Source organism: Crotalus tigris, unplaced genomic scaffold, assembly GCF_016545835.1.
Source record: "Crotalus tigris isolate CLP2741 ecotype Arizona unplaced genomic scaffold, ASM1654583v1 scf7180000017638.2057652, whole genome shotgun sequence".
NCBI lineage: Eukaryota > Metazoa > Chordata > Lepidosauria > Squamata > Viperidae > Crotalus > Crotalus tigris.
Genome location: NW_024096531.1, coordinates 875,112 through 892,556, shown reverse-complemented (window position 1 = coordinate 892,556; position 17,445 = coordinate 875,112). Strand labels below are relative to the sequence as shown.

The 17,445-nt window shown below is 36.8% G+C and overlaps 1 protein-coding gene across 1 annotated transcript; it reads right to left on the bottom strand.

The window, feature by feature from the left end:
* Nucleotides 1-1,767: 1,767 nt before the first annotated feature.
* On the bottom strand, nucleotides 1,768-16,566 carry CXCL14 (C-X-C motif chemokine ligand 14). Its single transcript, XM_039334865.1, has 4 exons — nucleotides 16,243-16,566; nucleotides 15,261-15,366; nucleotides 8,658-8,768; nucleotides 1,768-2,863 (listed from the first exon to the last, which is right to left on the bottom strand). Exons 1-4 carry the CDS (start codon nucleotides 16,304-16,306, stop codon nucleotides 2,848-2,850), a joined length of 297 nt encoding a protein of 98 aa, XP_039190799.1. The 5' UTR covers nucleotides 16,307-16,566; the 3' UTR covers nucleotides 1,768-2,847.
* Between the last annotated feature and the right edge of the window lie 879 nt (nucleotides 16,567-17,445).

Here is a 17,445-nt window from a genome sequence, read left to right as displayed (position 1 = left end):
GAAAGAAGACAGGCTGCTCCGTTGCGGGGCCACGTGGCAAAATCCCAGAAGTGGCTGTATTTTTCTGAATGAAAAACAATGCTGGTGAAGCTAAGGTTAGGAAAACTGAGGAGGGAGTTTTTTTCCTCGCTAATGCTAGCATTCGCTCCACCAGCATTAGCTTCAGTAGAGCTAGCTTCACTAGCATTCATGAGGAAAGAATAACCTCTTGGTTTTCCTTTCTTTGCTAACACTAGAGAAGCTAATGCTGGTGGAGCTAAGGTTAGAGATAGCAAATGAGAAATTTTCTTTCCCTCATTAATGCTAGCCTAAGTTTTGCCAGTATTATTTTTAACTCAGAGAAAGATGGCCATTTATGGGATTGTACTACATGGCTCAGCAATGCAGCAGTCTGTCCTCCTTCCCTACCCCAAACTCCTGAGCTCTGTAGAGCTTTGAAAAGAAAGTATGTGATTGTGGTAATGGTGGAAGGAGGCCTAAGTGGTTGTGTGGATCCCAAGGGGCAGGAAACAGAGCAAAGGGTATCTCAGGGGATGAGGAGAGGCATGAATCAGGTGGGCTAATGCCTGCACTAGCCCCCCCCATGCATCTGCCACCCCTGAGGCACCCTATGTTCCACTTAATGACACACATTTAACAAATGCTTTGTGGAAAGCAAAGATGGGGGGAGTGTTAAATGAGGTGGTTCACTTACTGGCCATTAACTATAATGGGCAGGCAGTCGTAACTAAAAGACTACTTGTAAGGATCCCTAGTGAGGAGAGGCTGTTCAAAGTTGGGATTCAGCAGGTTTGCACCAGTTCGGCACAACTGGTAGCTATTTTTTTGTTGCCCAGGCCCAGAATGGACTTCTGGAAGTGGCATCCACACAGAGAACCGGTTGTTAACATATTTGAATCCTACCACTGAGGCTGTTGGTGAGGAAAGTGGACAGACCAATATTCATTGCCTACCACTTCTCTGATCAGATCAGGAGGCCCCTGCCAGATCTTATCCTGATCCCAAACTTTCTTGGCAGTAAAGAAATCTTTTGTCACAAATGCCTGTAGGCCCTCAGGTATTCCAACTCCATTTTTATCTTCTTAGTTCCTCACTGCTTTTTTCCACCTGTCCTTCCAACCGCTTTTATTCTGTTGGGTTCTCCCTTTTCCCTTAATTTATAAGCATTTGTATATGTGGCAGAGCAAAGCTAATATCACCCAATAAGTTTACTTCTTCCTGTATGCTTCTGAGTAGAGAGGGGAGGGCAAAACAAGTCTTCTGTTGAATAGTGTGACACTGAACACATGGATCCTTTGGGTTACAAGTGTGTGTTCTTTTGCCTCACCATGTGGCCCTGCTACCACTATTGAAGAGGAAACTCCACAGGAACCCTACATTATCCTCTTGATGTTGTGAAATGAAGTATTTGCAATATATGGAATCCAAAGGAGAGGACTGTATTAAGTTCCTTTGTGCGACTAGACAACTTTGCAACAGGAAAAGGCAAATCAGGGGAACAAGGGAATGAAATAGAAATAACAGTTTTAAAAAAGTCTGAATCCTATCTTTGGGATTGATGGCATTCTGTTGAAAAGATGTTGAACATCTTTTTGAAAAATATGGGTAAGTGCACTTAAATGCAAGGTACTTCCTTGTGAATATGAAGAATTCTCTAAATTCTAGCGGCATTAATAGTAGGAGATTGGCCTTTAATGTTCACAACAGCCTATTCCAAAAATTGTTTATTAGAGTTCCAAATGTTGAATCCAGTGAAAATTAGCCACCAGCCTTTAAAATGTATTTTATTCCTTAAGTTCCATTTTTCATAGAAAGAAATATGAAATCTGCATGCAACTCCCTAAATATTTCAAACATTTAAATAGTGTATGATAATTTAGCAGTACAATACATTATACTGAAAGATAATATAGGGAAATCTCCTATAATATATTTACAATTGAAAGGTAATTTTGTTACTTGTATTTTTTTTATGAAGAGGAATGTACTGCTTACCAGTGAAACGATTACATTCGAAATAACAGATTGTTTCTTTTCTGACTAAAACCTCTATGTCCATTCCCCTATCAGTAACTTCATCCCTTCCCAATAATAAGGTACATTTCTTGATAATTCTAAGCTACAAATCTAAGAAATCGTACACAATATACCTGAAGATACCATAACACAAAATTGCAAACCTCAGAAGAACTTCAGGTAAGAAAAAGTGTCTTTTCCATATTAAACTGCTTTAGAAATATTTTTATCCACCAAAAGAGAATGAGTAGTATATTTTATATTATCCCATCTGCAGGGATTAGAAAACAAACAGCTTTTATCAATTTTGTAATGAGAAACCTTATTTCCAAACTTTACAGCAGTAGATAGCAATGTACAGAACAATCCCTAGTTTAGCCCCTCTCATTCCATAGAAAAGGACACACCAGAAATGTTTATTGTCAACTAGAAACCTGCCCTCCTCATGCTAAAAAAGAGTGATTCTTCTAGATTTTGTTTTTAACAAATTAAGATTCATTTTATGAGCTTATAAAGCCCAATAACCAGTCATAGGAACAGAATAGTTATGAAATTAAGATTATACAAATATATTTTAAATGAAGATTATGTTTCATGATATTTTTCACTAGAAAGGAGGCATGTATAGGATCTAATATATAAAGACACTTATGAAATCTGGTGGCTTTTTTTGCAGCTATAAAACGTAAAAAGTGATCCTTGGTAACAAGAAAAGTGCTTTATAATTAACATAGATGTTGAGTTGTGTCTTGTGAGAAGTCATCTTTGTTGTCCATCTTTCTTATGCCCATCAATTAATCAATCCCACTTCTTCTACTAGACATCACTCTCTTACTCTTCATAAACTCTGAAAATATAAAAATAAGTAATTAGCCTGACCAAAACAGTGAAACAACCCTATAGTTATTCAGGAAACTAAAATTCAAAGCACTGATCCATCAGCCTTCTTGGGGTAGATGAGATCTAACTTCTTCTGTTCTTTTTCTAAGCCTTAAGCTACTTAATTAACTTGCTGGAGGTATAAAAGGAGAATTTGAATGGCCATTGGTCAGGGATGCTATAGTAGTAAATTTGTGCATTGGGAAGAAGATTGGACTAGATGGTGAAAAGTGATATATGATTATTCTGTGAACAGCAATATCAGCTGATTCCTCTCTCCCACTGTTACTGTTCAGTAGTTAGTACTATTCAGTGGCATATTGCCTCTTAAAGTGGTGGTTGATAAAATTAGCTTTCTATATATGTTTTGGGCGATGCTAATATTTTCTGTTTTTCAAAGTTAGGTTAATTAGTTTTGTTATGTTGCTGCAGTTTGTTGTTGCATATCTAGACCGTTTTGCAAGATATATAAGCAGTTGGACCACAATACGTTAGAAAATACAGAATGGGAGAGTTAATATGGGAAAAGATTTAGAAGCTGCTTTGTGAATATCTTCAAGAAGCTTTGACATGCATTTCCAAATTTAACTCTTCAGGTACAATAGCAGTTGATTAAGCATAGAAGCCTGCTTGTTTATATACAATTGCTGTAACTGAAAGCTTTTAGTTTAGGACCAGAAATCTATAAATACTGAGAATAGGCAAAAAAAGTTTAATAAAACAAAGATGTAAATATTTTACAAAGTATAGTTGTGAATCCAAGTTCAGTGTTTGGACTGAGAATGCCTTCATATATTATTGTATTAATTTATAGTGAAATGTCTTAGATTTGTTTGCTCTGTTCCCACATCATCCTTAACCCAGTTTGTCACTCACACAGCCAAATCTCTTGGCAGTTCTATGTTGAGAATGTCAAATGCCCACTCACTTTTTCTAAGGAGCCCGTGGAGAGTATGCGCAAGGCTGGATGATATCACCAGTCCTTCCCTGTTTGTTATGTAGGCAGCAATAGGTATAGTTTAGTCCATGGTGCCAAACTCGCCACGTCACGTGACGTGTTGCAACATATCGCAACTCTTTTTGCATTGCCGGCAATAGGGTGGGCGCAGCTTCGGTATGATGAAACTGGCCTACGGGCCGACAGGTTGATACCCCTGGTTTAGTCAGAGGCATCTGCAAGATTAGGTGTTTTTGTTCAAATGACCAAAGCAGTGTTACACAATTATGATGCAAGCTCTACTCTCTTTATATACATGTATGACAACACAACACCATAAAGAAGGGACAGAGCTTATGTTGCAATGGCATAATGATATTTTAATCTCTTCCTGCAGACAGCTCTGGGCATGGCCACTGCAGGTAATCAGTAGTCGATTGAAATGTTCATATGGCTAGGCCTTGGCTGTGAGCGAGTGTTGTAAAGATTATTGCTTTTTCAGCTGTTCCTCCTTTTCACTTCTCTGTTTGGAGGAGAAGATATACAAAACAGGCTAATATACTAATTTTTCCTCACAAGAGAATGGCTGGAATTACTCTACATTTGTGTCTCATGGGGCACATTTAGGATTGACTTTATGCTCCAGAGAGTAAATTGACCAAGTCGACCATTCCTATTTGGTGTTGTGGCAATGGGGCCATTATATTCTATGATCCATTTCAGGTAATCCATCAGGCACAACACACCTTTAACCCTGCTACATTAACAGAATCTTACAAGTTGGAAAATATAATTTTCCCACAAAATACTTAGGATCGCTTCTGAGCCTCTTGTCCCATCCATTAAGCAGCTGCAGGCTGTGCTGCCTCTTATCTGACCATTCCCTAGGCAGCATCTCTTTGCCCTGTTTCCCAAGGTCTTTCTCATTAGATGCAGTGTTTCTCAACCTTGGCAACTTTACGATGTGTGGACTTCAACTCCCAGAATTCTCCAGCTAGCGTTGCTAGCTGGAGAATTTTGGGAGTTGATGTCCACATATCGTAAAGTTGCCAAGGTTGAGAAACACTGCATTAGAGATACCAATAATCTGTTAGGTACCTGATAGGATTACTGACTATGTAACTACTAGTTTTGTTCCAGAAAGACACAGCAAAAAATGCTATGAAGGACCCAGATTTTTGCTATTCCCTAGTCAAAAAGGTGAAGTAACAAACGTGAGCTTATTTACCTTATCAGTGGAACTAAATTGTTAACAAAAAGCAAATTTGATACAACACTGCTCAATTTTTACTTGGTAATTTTTTTGACCTCCCAGTGTTGCGTTTACAACACTGCTCACAGTTACAAAACCAGCAAAATCATGATTAAAACCACCAATTATTTCTAGATATGACACCTGCAGATTCTTAAAACCTTCAAAATTTTCTAATGAACCATTTAAACGTTAATTGTTGGGCTCTGCCCAACTTCTGCTGATAAAAACCCTCCTCTCTTTTGGGGAATAGGAGTACATTCTCTAAATAGTACCTGCAGTGTTTTGCTTGTATTTTGAGCTTTTATCAAAGGGGAACTAGGTAGGCAATCAGACCCTTTTGTTCCTAGAGGTTCATCTGCTTCTGCTGTTTCACCTTAGGGCAGGTGTGCCAAAGCTCATTGAACCAGAATGCTAAAGGAAATAGCTGTTTACCCAAGTCTCTATTCATCTCTTTTATACAGAGAAGCAATCTTCTGGCCTTTTCACCTGGGAAACAGGCATTTAATTTGTTCTCTAAGGTTTTTGTTGTGTGATCCTGGGATATCACCTAGGAAGAGGTTTTGAAAGATACTTATGTTACATTGGATAGATGGACAAAGATTTATTGTACTGGTGCACAATTGCTAAGCAAGAGATGCAGTAAATAGATGATAGTGAAATATTAGAATTCTTTTATATTTTTTAATCCTGCTTTTATTATTTTTTATAAATAGCTCAAGGTGTGAACATACTTAATACTCCTTTTATTTTCCCCATAACAACCCTGTGAGATGATTTGGGCTGAGAGAGGTGGACCGGCCCAAAGTCACCCAGTTGGCTTTCATGCCTAAAATGGGATGAAAGCTCACAGTTCTAATCTAAATTCTAATTCACAATTCTATATTAGGACGTGGTTCTATTTGCAACATGCCGTAGTTCTAAAAAGCAGAACTTTTGGTTTTTCCAAAAATCTGAACTCTAATGTTAAAAGATTATAGTTGCAGTTATAACTGACTGGCCCTGATTAGCTGAATGGAAGGACAGATCCTTACATGGTGTACCATGGATATTAGAGAACAGGTCTTTTTCTCATGTTCAGAGATACAGTTGCAATTATTATTTTTTTATTTGAGACATGTAGACTGAACATTCCAAACATCTTATTCCTTGCCAAAACTGAATCCCTAACAAATCTTGGTCCTTGATGTCAGGTATAAATAAAACTTATTTACATTCTGTAAGATCTGGACAAAGATGTCATCTCTGCAGGAACTAGTCAAACAGCACACCAATTAGATCACATTAAGTAATATAATTCCACCAATATGAATATCCGTATCAGTCAGAACTTCCTTTTCACTTTGGGCAAATGATATTATGCTTTTTTTTTAAAATCAATCTGATTCAATTCTGTGGGTTTTCTAGATATTAATTATGACCAGATTGTTCATTTTAAGAGCACATAATAAAGTTCTGCATCTACACTTTAATTAGAATGGTAACTTTAAATTGATAAATTAAGCAAATTAGAGAATATCCCCTTTTAAATTTGCATTGCTCCATTGCTCCCTACATGACCCTAGCTACTGGTAAGAAAGATAATTTCAGATCTCCTTCTAAATATTCAGGCTGATTATGTTTCACATGGGCAAATAATTCCCCCTTCCCAGATTAAAGAGAAGGAAATTTCTTGCTGAAATGCCTTTCTAGAGGGCATTCAGAGACCATGTATGTCTATTAATATCAACTTTGTGACCCTAACAAAATGGCTTCTCTCAGGATTCCAAATGTGATCCAGGTAGTGTGGCGATTTTAACCATGTTACCTCTAGCAGGATTATGCCAATTATTCAAAAGGGCTCTTGATAAAGTGGGCAGACTTGAAATCTGCTGCTGTGGGCACTGAAGTGATTTGTTTTATTTTTTATAACAGAATTATAAAGTTCAGATTGACCAAAAGACGTTTTAACTTCTTCATTCATAGTATCTTTAGATATTATCACACTGCTGTGCTAAAACCAATGCCCATCAGATGCAGTATGTCTGGCCAACTACAGTACATCTGGGAAGAAATGGCTGGCAACTTTAGAAACAATCATCCAGCACATCTGAAATTACTAGGTTTCAGAAAGGCTTTTAAAATATTTGATGAGGTGAAAACTTTGTTTACAGGTGAAAAATATTCCAAATTTTGGATGGTCTTTCTCCTGAAGCACACTGTTTAACTTGAATTCAGTCTGAGCTTTGTACATAATATAATCTGTAAGCAAAATGCTTAAATCTTAGTATTAGGCTAATTCGGGGTTGTAAATTTGGAACTCAGTTTTATTAAAAAAATTTAGCAAAGCATAAACAGAGGATCTTTTTCAATTCACTACACGAGCATAATAAGAAATTTAAAATACTTTAAAGAATAAGACATCTGTTTTCCAGAAGGCTTTTATTTTTTAAAAAAAATTCTCCCTAGGGCTGTCTTCTCAGGAAAAAATTTGGGACTCTATTGGTATAGCGGCTGGGATAAAAATCAAAACTGAGTGGAGCTCTTTTTTCTGTTATTTTCTTTAATCTCTGGTTTATTCCTCCCCTGCACTCACTGCAATAGTGTAGTAAGACTACAGCCTTGTGAAATAGAATTATGCATCAGAAGTAGAAATGCAGAATGCACTGCATTTGCGACAGCTTCTGAAAAATAATAAACATTGTTTCCTACCCATTCCCTACACTTTGACCATCTCTCTCTCTCTCTCTCTCTCTCTCTCTCTCTCTCTCTCTCTCTCTCTCTCTCTCTCTCTCTCTCTCACTCACACACACACACACACGCAATATTAGCAGAAAAAGACAAGCATAATTTATGGTACATATTGCATGCATAAAATATGACCAAAATATTAGCGATCATCCTTATATTAATACTTTGTCATAAATTGCGTGTTGGATTTGACTGATTGATAGTTAAAATCTGGAGTGGCATGTTAGTTAGAAGGTAGATAAATGGGCAATGTTTAACACGCTGACTCTAGGCTTAAGCAGAACCTTTTTGTTTGTGTGGGTATGCTTTTAAATCAGTTTTGACTCCTGGCGCCTGCAGTAGTCCCTGAGTTTTCTTGGCAAGGTTTTTCAGATGTGGTTTGCCATTGCTTCCTTCCTAGGGCTGAGAGAGAGAGAGAGAGAGAGAGGAAGAGGGAGAGCAGGCAATGGGCCTAAGGTCACAAAACTGGTTTTGGATCTAAGCAGTGCTAGAACTCCCAGTCTCCCACTGTTTCTAACCTAGACATAATTGCCTTTCTAAGCAGAACCTACTTCAGCAAAAATATAGATATATTAATCTGTCATTTAATGTACTGTATTACACTTTTTTAAAGAAATCAAATGATAACATAACTTTTTTTCAAGTTACATTGAGCCTGTATTTACACAGTGACACCTGAGCCTGTATTTACACAGTGACACCTAACATGCTTGTCACTGTGATATTGAATCAAACATGTTCAGAGACATATTTTTGTAAATGAACAAATTTGGTTAACAAGAAAGCCCTCTTGTTATAATAAGGCTAGATGGTTGTCCTCACCTGCAATAATCAATTACCCACCTTTCTTTTTCTTTCCATATTGTATACCACTTAAGTAATCTTTTTGTACTTGGGAGTTTAGGATGCAAGCAGTATTGATGGCCACCTCGGAAACGTGATTTCATTGTGACTCTGAAATAAAAACCGATTTGTCAGTACAGTATGGAGTGGCTCCTACAATTTTAACAAACAAAATTTGTTAACACCATAATTAGTTAACTGTCTCTTTCTACTACAAGCATTGGGCAAACTCTGTCTTTCCAGATGTTGCTAATCTACATTTCTCAAAACATTCTTTCTTACTGACCATGGTGGCTGGGACTGTTGGGATATATGGAGTATTGGGACATCTGGAAAGTCCCAGCAGATCATTACTCTCTCTTTCAGCACCTGAAACCTTGATTGCATTGTTGCATGTGATTTTGGCATTAGGCAGAACCTTCTACTTCAAGTAAGTCACAGTTCATGCACTGGTAAGCAGATTGCAGTGACATCAGCATTTAACGCTGTTAAAATTCTGTTGGAGAATTGGACTTGGGAGAATGGAAAATCTGGATGAGCTTGGTCCATCTTTCTGGCAATCAAGCACTTAACTAGACCAATTGTTAGATAGTAGAGAAATGAGCAAATCTCTGAAACAACATGGATCACTGCTGGCAAGATTCAGATGCTAGATGGATCTATTTTTATACCCCATAAGTTCTGCTATGCATTACGTTCATTTTGGGGGCACATAAATAACACTTTCCATATTTCGAGGCCAGAAATGGAAATTTTTATGTATGTATCTTGCTGTTCCATATAATGAAACTTCACAAGAAACCAGAAGATTTTTCAGTAATCTGCTGCTCTCAGCTCTCAGCTCCCAGCATAATTCTAACGTGATAAAAGCTACTGTAGCATTCCTGATTTTTGCGGTAGCAACCACCTTGACAATATTTTCAGCTCTAGTTCTTGTTTTTTTTTTTCTGTCAGACCAAATGCCTGCTTATTCTCTCATGGATTTTTTTGCACTATGGCCTCATTCCTCTTGGCCCCCTTTCCTCTCTAAGATTGTGTAAAATACAGTGTTAGAACATAACCATACAAAACAATCATTTTATTAAAAATCTTTCATGTACCCCAGAGCTTTGTGTGACTCTTTATGTCTGAATGTGTATATACACACATAGAATCGCATATAATGTTTCAGTTGTGCTTTGTAAAAAAAAAAAAGCTGTCAAGCTTCTTATTCATGAGTGAGAGTAACATAGTTCATACTGCATATCATATAATGTGATCTTGTTTCATTTAGTGTGTAGTATTATTTCATTCTTTGTATGTTATAATCTTTGATTTATAGATTAGCACGTTGCCTGAAATTAGTAATCATGGTTTATTCAATGAACTAGAATTAATCTATAGATTGATTGGATTCACATATTACACTAATGTCTTTAGGAAAAACATCTTAATTTAAAGACTCCCGACAGAATCAATTTTACAGTATTTTTCTCTTTGTGATTACAGTGATTTAAATTACTTATTACAGGAAAGTTATTATTTAATTCCAAATCTGATTTCTTTTTCAAATGGAAATTCAATGTAAAAAGGGGAAAAAAATTGAGAAGCATTGCCAAGCTCTAAGACATCATTAATATGTACTGTAGCCTTTTTATTTAAATGTTTTCCTGAAGTATGATAAAGAAATTTATAAATTAAATTCATAAGTTAAAATGTATAGTCTATACAATGAAATTGAGTCAACACATAAAAGCATTAACAGTGCAATCCTAACATTTTCAATTCTGAAGTCCTGTTGAATTTAGTTTGAGATTGCAACCTTATACATCCTATTCAAAACAATTCTTTTTAGACAAGCATAGGATTACATTGCAAGAGGGAGTGAGAAAAAGAACTAAAAACAGAAAGAAAAGAAAAATGCACAGTGTGGTAGGCAACTTTTAGGATGATCTAATAATTTTTTTTTTTTAAAAAAGAACCAAGTGTTTTTGTCTTCTGAAAAAGAGAAAAAGTAGAAGGGATCTTAGGACCGCATGCTCAGAGGCTTAATCGTGAAAGGGTTTTTTTTTTTTTTTTGCTGTTTTTAGCAATGAATGAAAATGTTCTCTAATGGGCATTTCAGTTATATTTCTACCTCAGAACTTCTGCCTTTTCCCTTTGACTGCCAGATCTGGCCGAGCTTCTAAAAGTCTGGCATTCACAGCTCCCTCATACCCATCCTAAAAAAAGCTTGTGACTGTTTTTCTGCTGGTCTTCCAACATCCCACTTCTGCTGGCATTTTGTTTGCGAGAGCACACTGTTGTTTGGTTTTCCCATCAGGCAGCCCAGACGAGTCCTTGGCAGCCAAAGCTCAGGCAGGAAAGCCTCGCACTGCTTTTGTTATGCTGATGCACGTTTCTGAACCCTTTGTCAGCTTCAGGTCAACTGATGTAATGGAGACATAACTGTCTATACAAGCAGACTGGGAAAGGGCTACCTCCATACCTTCTGGAAGTTTGAACATTTCTCAGGACCTGTCAGAAAAAGGAGGTCACTGGCACACTGGACCACAGAAGCAGTTGGAACAGGCCTTTCCTGATTTTCACATGAAAGCTGATATTTGGGGACTACGGAACAGGAAGCAAGAGAAGAAAACAGCCCCCTTCCTGCCCATGGAGCTATCTTCTGAGTTTATTTTTCATAAAAGGTAGCTTCTCCCTCCCAATCCCGGATGGCCGAGCCATTTCCTTTCTGATCCAAAATTTCACACTAAGCTCTTGAGGATTCCATACTAACAGATGCCAAAGAATCGCTGTTCTAAAGGAGCCAACTTTTTTTCTTTCTGAGAATTTCTAAAGACAACTTTCTGTTGTTGGAAGGGAGATTGCATGACCCTTGTGAAACAGAGTTGGTAGGACACACATTTTTGCACTGGTCCAATTTATCAACATTTTATAGAGCTTCTTCTATAATATAATTCTGTTATTTCTAAATGCCAGTTTTTGTCTGATTACCATTGCTGTGTATCAGCAACTGAATAATTCAACTTAGGCAGATGCTACATTTGAATATTGCTTTAAGACTATAGCCATAAATGCATTGGATGGATGCATTACATTTTTGTGGCTGGTCTTCAATTATAATATTGCATTTATATATTTATTATCATATTGTACTGATGTCTGGATCACTGATTCTCAGTTCTCTTTCCCACAAAGGCTGGGTATACAGCCCCAGGGCGAGGCAGTTCTGAAATTCTGCTCCCCTCCCTTCTTCCCATCCCATATCCATGCCCATTAACTCTCAGTTGATCGTCACCGCTGTACTGCAGGTTTGAATAATAATGCATGGAGATATCCCTGTTTTTGTTTTGCTCTCAGTAAACAAGAGTGTTTAATACAGTTCACAAACACTTTCCCTAAGCTGCTACTCTTCAGATGGCTGTACTCCCCATCCTATTCCTGGTGGCTGGGAATTTGGGAAAGGAAAATTGCAGCGCTTCTGAGGTGGGACAGGTTAAGGGAAGGCTTTTGTATAGGATCAAGTTCAAAGAGAGCATGCCCTGAGTTCTAGAACTTTGCTAAAAGGAATTGCTAGATTCAGTGGCATTAGGGTTAATATTATTCCTAGAAGCCATGCTGTTGGATTAATTTCATCTGTATGCAGACATAATTTTTTTGTTGTTCAGAAAAGATTCTCTGGCCACTTATCTACTTATTGACCTCCGCTGCTACCATAAAACTGATTTTCATTTCGGCTTTTTTTATTCAGGTGAATCTCAGCTTTAGAACTGCCAATTTATGCCCCAGCTACAGTTTGGATTGTGCTTTATGGATGTAATGTATTATTATTACATAGCTTCAATTACAATTTTTGGCAGATGTTGTATATTATTTTAAACAAAAAGTATGTCAGAAAATCTTGAATCTGGTATTTTTGAATCTGTCTTGAAATTCTTACTGAAAAGATATCCATAATGCACTGAAGGGATTTACTTCCAAATGACTGAATATATAATTTGATCATTATGAAGTATCTTGAACATTTGTGATAAACTTATTTAACTGCTACAGTATATACTAGACCGAGTACAGAGCTGCGAAGGAAGTGATTGTGATTCAGAACAGAGTGGAAGAAATTGCTTTGGCAAGGCAAATTCTTCCCAGCTACAAAATTTTTTAAATGGTATATGAAACAATCGGGTATTGCTTGCAAAGAAGAACTAATTTCTTAGCAATCCGCTGCAATTCTATTTTTAATTTCTTGATTTTGCATAAATCTCTGTAGCTATGCATTATCCTAAGATCTCAACATTTTTAGCTTATGCCTCCTCTTCCTCTGGCTAGGGGTGTGCAGAAGTGCTTCACATTCATTAAATGAGCATAGAGATAAGGGTTTTGATGCATAGTGCATGAATAATCCAGATAACACCCACCCTCTGATCTCTGAACTCTGACGAAGTGTGTCTATATATGCCAGTGCCAAAATTAGTTTTAGAAATGAGCCTAATAGATTATAATAAAACAGAGTGCAAAGCCAATTCGTTTAAAAAAATGAACATCTGTTAATCCCTATTTCGGTCCTGGTAAGAGTGGGTGGGCACTTTATAGAAAATGCATGTGAAATGAAGAACAATGCAGACAAGTTAAATAAGATGTCAGAAATATCAAAAGCATCATTTTAAACAACATTTATGGATACAGGAGTTCAGCTTATTTCAGTTTGATCCTGTTAGAGGAGTCAGTTAATAAGAAGACAACAAATTATTGTGTTTCTTTGAATGTTTATATACTAAGTGTCTTATGAAATGTTTAATTATTGTTATAGGTTAGTTGTACTGGTGTTGAATTCATCCATTTTCCCACCTCTTAATAGATTTAGCTTTAGAAAATATCTGTATATCTAACCAGAGGGGGAGGGCGATTCAGAAAGGAAAATTCAGTGAATTTTTTTTAAACAAGATTCTTTTATTTTTGTCTTTCTTCCGACATCATTATTTGCATTTTTTAGGTCTTAAAGATTAATAAATTTGGAACCACATGTAATGAGAAAAATTTGGAATTATCAATCTGAAAAATCTGAAATTATACCAATTAAAACAAAGAAAGAAATCTAACTGGTTCCAAAGACAAACTAAAAGGGAGCATCAGAGGGTGTTGTTTGGAGTTTTCAAACAATGGTGATGAAAAATAAAATTCGTCTTTGCTTACAGAACATTGTTTCCTGGGGCAAACTTGTTCTCTTCCTGCTACAGCAAAAGAATCAATGTGATTTTTAAAAAAATTCTTAAGAAGTAGAATAGTGTTTGCTTTTGCCACCATTCCAACACAACAGTGAGGTAAGCTGTGCCTTTAGGTACATAGATCACTCATCATTTCAATGAGGAGTCACAACAGAGTGATATAACTGAGCAGGTAATGACTCTTTTTAATATCTTTACTGTGGATACTGTTTTTATAGTATCCAGTAGGGGAAAAAATATATCATTTTGGCCACTTCCTTTCCTCAAAGTGTGATGGTGCAGAATCTTAATTCTACAACAGAGCCTTTTTTCTAACTTCTGCTAACTTTTTCTGAACTAATACCTATGGTGTCCTGTGTTATATCATTGTGATGCAGGTTTAAAGTAAAAGAAATCACCAGCTCTTTGGCATTATATACTTTAGCTAGTAAACATTTTTTTTGGGGGGGGGGGTGAGTCTACTACTGAAATACACCACAAGAAAGATGTTATGGGATCTGAAAGTAGCTATTCCTCTTTTGCTTCCATTCTCATATTTGATTTACCACTTGGAAGAAAAGGCAATATTGCTAAATGCCTATGCAGAAGGGTCTTGCATTAGTTGACAGAGAAGTGAGTGAGCTCTGATATATTACAACTATCCTTTTCTTTAAGTAGGACCAATTCATTTACATTTCTTACTTCTGGGTTTCAAAGCCCCTATGAAAAGAAGGTGTTTTTTTTAGGAAGATTTTGTTAGCTTGTTTTTGATATGGCAGTCAAAGGGGTGAGGAGTGAGTATTATATAAAGTAGGCACGAATAACAATGACTTGGCAAGTAATGCTATGTAATGCTATTTAGCACAAATTCCCAAAGAGGTGGAGGTGATTTTGGGTACTGAAATCAGCAGCTCTACTCAGCTAAAAAAGATTTACGTATAATCCAAATATTTAGCAGCAGTACATCTCACTGAGCTTAATAGACTCACAAATAAAAGTACTCAGTATTACATTACATTTAAAGAGTTTTAGTCACTTAAGAGAATGGGATTGAAACAGTTGCACTGTCCTGCAGTATTTTATAATAAATATTTTGGGTTAATTGCATCTGTGAAGATAAGATTCAGAATATAGAAACTCTAATGCACACAGGTATAGAAATAAATAAGTACAGATACATAAACAACTGAAAAGATTTATTGTATTTCTAAGCTCATATTACATTTTTAGTTTACACTTAATAAATTAACGATGTTTGTTAAATGTAAGAGAAAAAACAAGTTTCCACCTATTTTGCTATACTGAATATGATACTGTATGCTTCTGTAATAAACAGTTTATTATTTTTATTATTTTAACATTTGCAGAAAAGCAGACTTAATTAGATTTAGATATAACACTGTTTTTAAAAAAGACTTACATGATCATTCGTTCCTTGCAATATGGATATTTTGGCCGCTCTTCAAGTTTCTGAATGTCAGAGAATCTTATTTTCGGACCCTTTCTTAAGCATTTGCATTTTGATCCTATAAGACAAAAAGTATGTATCCATTTGTGTATGGACTAAGTTCAAATATTATTTTAATATCTACAGAAACATCTGATTGGCTTATAGTTTCACTTTAAAAAACAAGTGCTATATTTGTAAACATTTTTATATCAAGGCTTCTACATATGCCTAAGCTGTTTACATTCAGTTGAAGTAGACAGAAGATGTGTAAATGTCTCTGTTTGTATACAGAAATTAGATCCATTAGATCTAGTAGGGCTAACTCCCAAGTAGACCCACTGGATTGTGAACTTTGTGCATAACAAGCCATGTGACAAACCCATCTTATTAATTCTGCTCCTGCTGTGTTGAAATGTATTGACAAAGAAAAGCTTAAAGAAAATAAACAATATGACTAATGACTTTCATGGGTGTTAATTTATTTCCTTTTTAATATTAAAAAAGTATGCCAAAAGCATTCCAAATTCATTATTTTATATTCTACAACCTGCAAAAAAAAAATAACACTGTACCAAGTTGGGCCAAAGAGAAATTTAACAACAAACAATTCAAGCTTTCCAGCAAAACCAAAATGTTACAAATTCTAGGCACCTGCACCTGTTTGAGTTCTGTTCACTTTTTCCATTGTGCAAAACCATGAATGAGTTCACAAAGCTGGTCATTCCAAGAAGTAAACTTATGCTGAAAAATTAAATGCCAGCTAAATGCTTTTCATGGGAACTTTCCTTATATTTCTCATTTTTGCAAACCTATATTCTGCGGTCTATTGCTATTTTTCTTTTTCTTAGACCTTCCAAGGACTACAATTGTATTTCAGTCTGCTCTTTCGGTGAGGGATGCAAGTGAAAAAATGCCAGAGTGAGAGATGGTTAGTGAGTAACCTGTAACTTACCTTCTACGCCGGTAAAGCAGATTACAAGGACCAATATGAGGAGAACTGCGGTTAAAAGCTTCATAGTTAAAACCTGAAGAGCCTAGAATTGGGCTCACTCAGGTCTGACTGGGCTAACCTTCTTTCTCTTTGCCCCCGGGATTGTTCAGATAGTGGGGGGTCAGGTGGCGTTTGAGGGGTGCCAGGCCAAAGGACGGATCGTGACTGACTCGTCAGGCTTCGCTCTCCTGGTTTCTGTTGTGTCTCTTCCTGCACGTCCCGCCAGTTTCAGCTCCTCTCTGCCTGAGCACGGAGGCTTTCCTCCTCTTTTAAAACAGCTCCTGCTGCCCTTTTTTCTCTGACTCATTAATATGCAGATAGACTCAGTTACTTTCAACAATTTCGCAATTCCCCCCCCCCCAAAGGGAGGGACTTACAGCGAGCAAAAATAGCTGATTCTGCTTAAGGCAGCGAAGTATCTTTGTGGATCTCACAATGTAAGGAAAGAACATGAAGGTGAGAAAAGGGGTGAAAAGGAAGTCTTCCTTTCTTTCCCCCCTCCTCAAAAAGACCTGGGGTGAAACCTGCTGCAGTCAGCTGAAACTTGGGAAACTCACTGTCTCTCAGGTCAATGCACCTCAACAAGGTTCCAGTTGAGGATGAAACTGAAGGAAAGGATAGTATGAAGCCCACACAGAGCTGGAGAGAATGCAGAATACAAGTAATCCTAACAGGATAGGATTTAAATGTGAATTGAAGCTCCCAGAATTTAGCGCAGAATAACATTGATCTTTGGTTGTTAGGAAAGATTTCAAAGTTTTGAAGACATACCTGCTTCCTTTCAGAGAGGATAGTGAATTAGTTGGCATTTCTCCTTTTCAAGAGTGCAGCTCTGGGCCTTGCATTTTCTGCCACACACTGAAATCTAAGCATACTGTATTTCATATTCTGTTATGGATTATTACTGTATAATGACCGTCACTATAACTGCAGACAGCTACAACACTTATCAGACTTGGCTGATGTCAGTCTAGCGGAACTATCTAACCTTGTGTGGGAAATCACCAGAAAATCCAAGAGCTGGACTGGGAAGTTGAAAAAACAACCTAGAAAGAAGGCAAATGGAAAAGTCATTTCCATCTTGTGCCAAGAATCAACTCTTGAGTAATCAAGCTTGATTTGACAGAGTCATGTTGAATTAGATGAATGAACGGATTTGGTGCA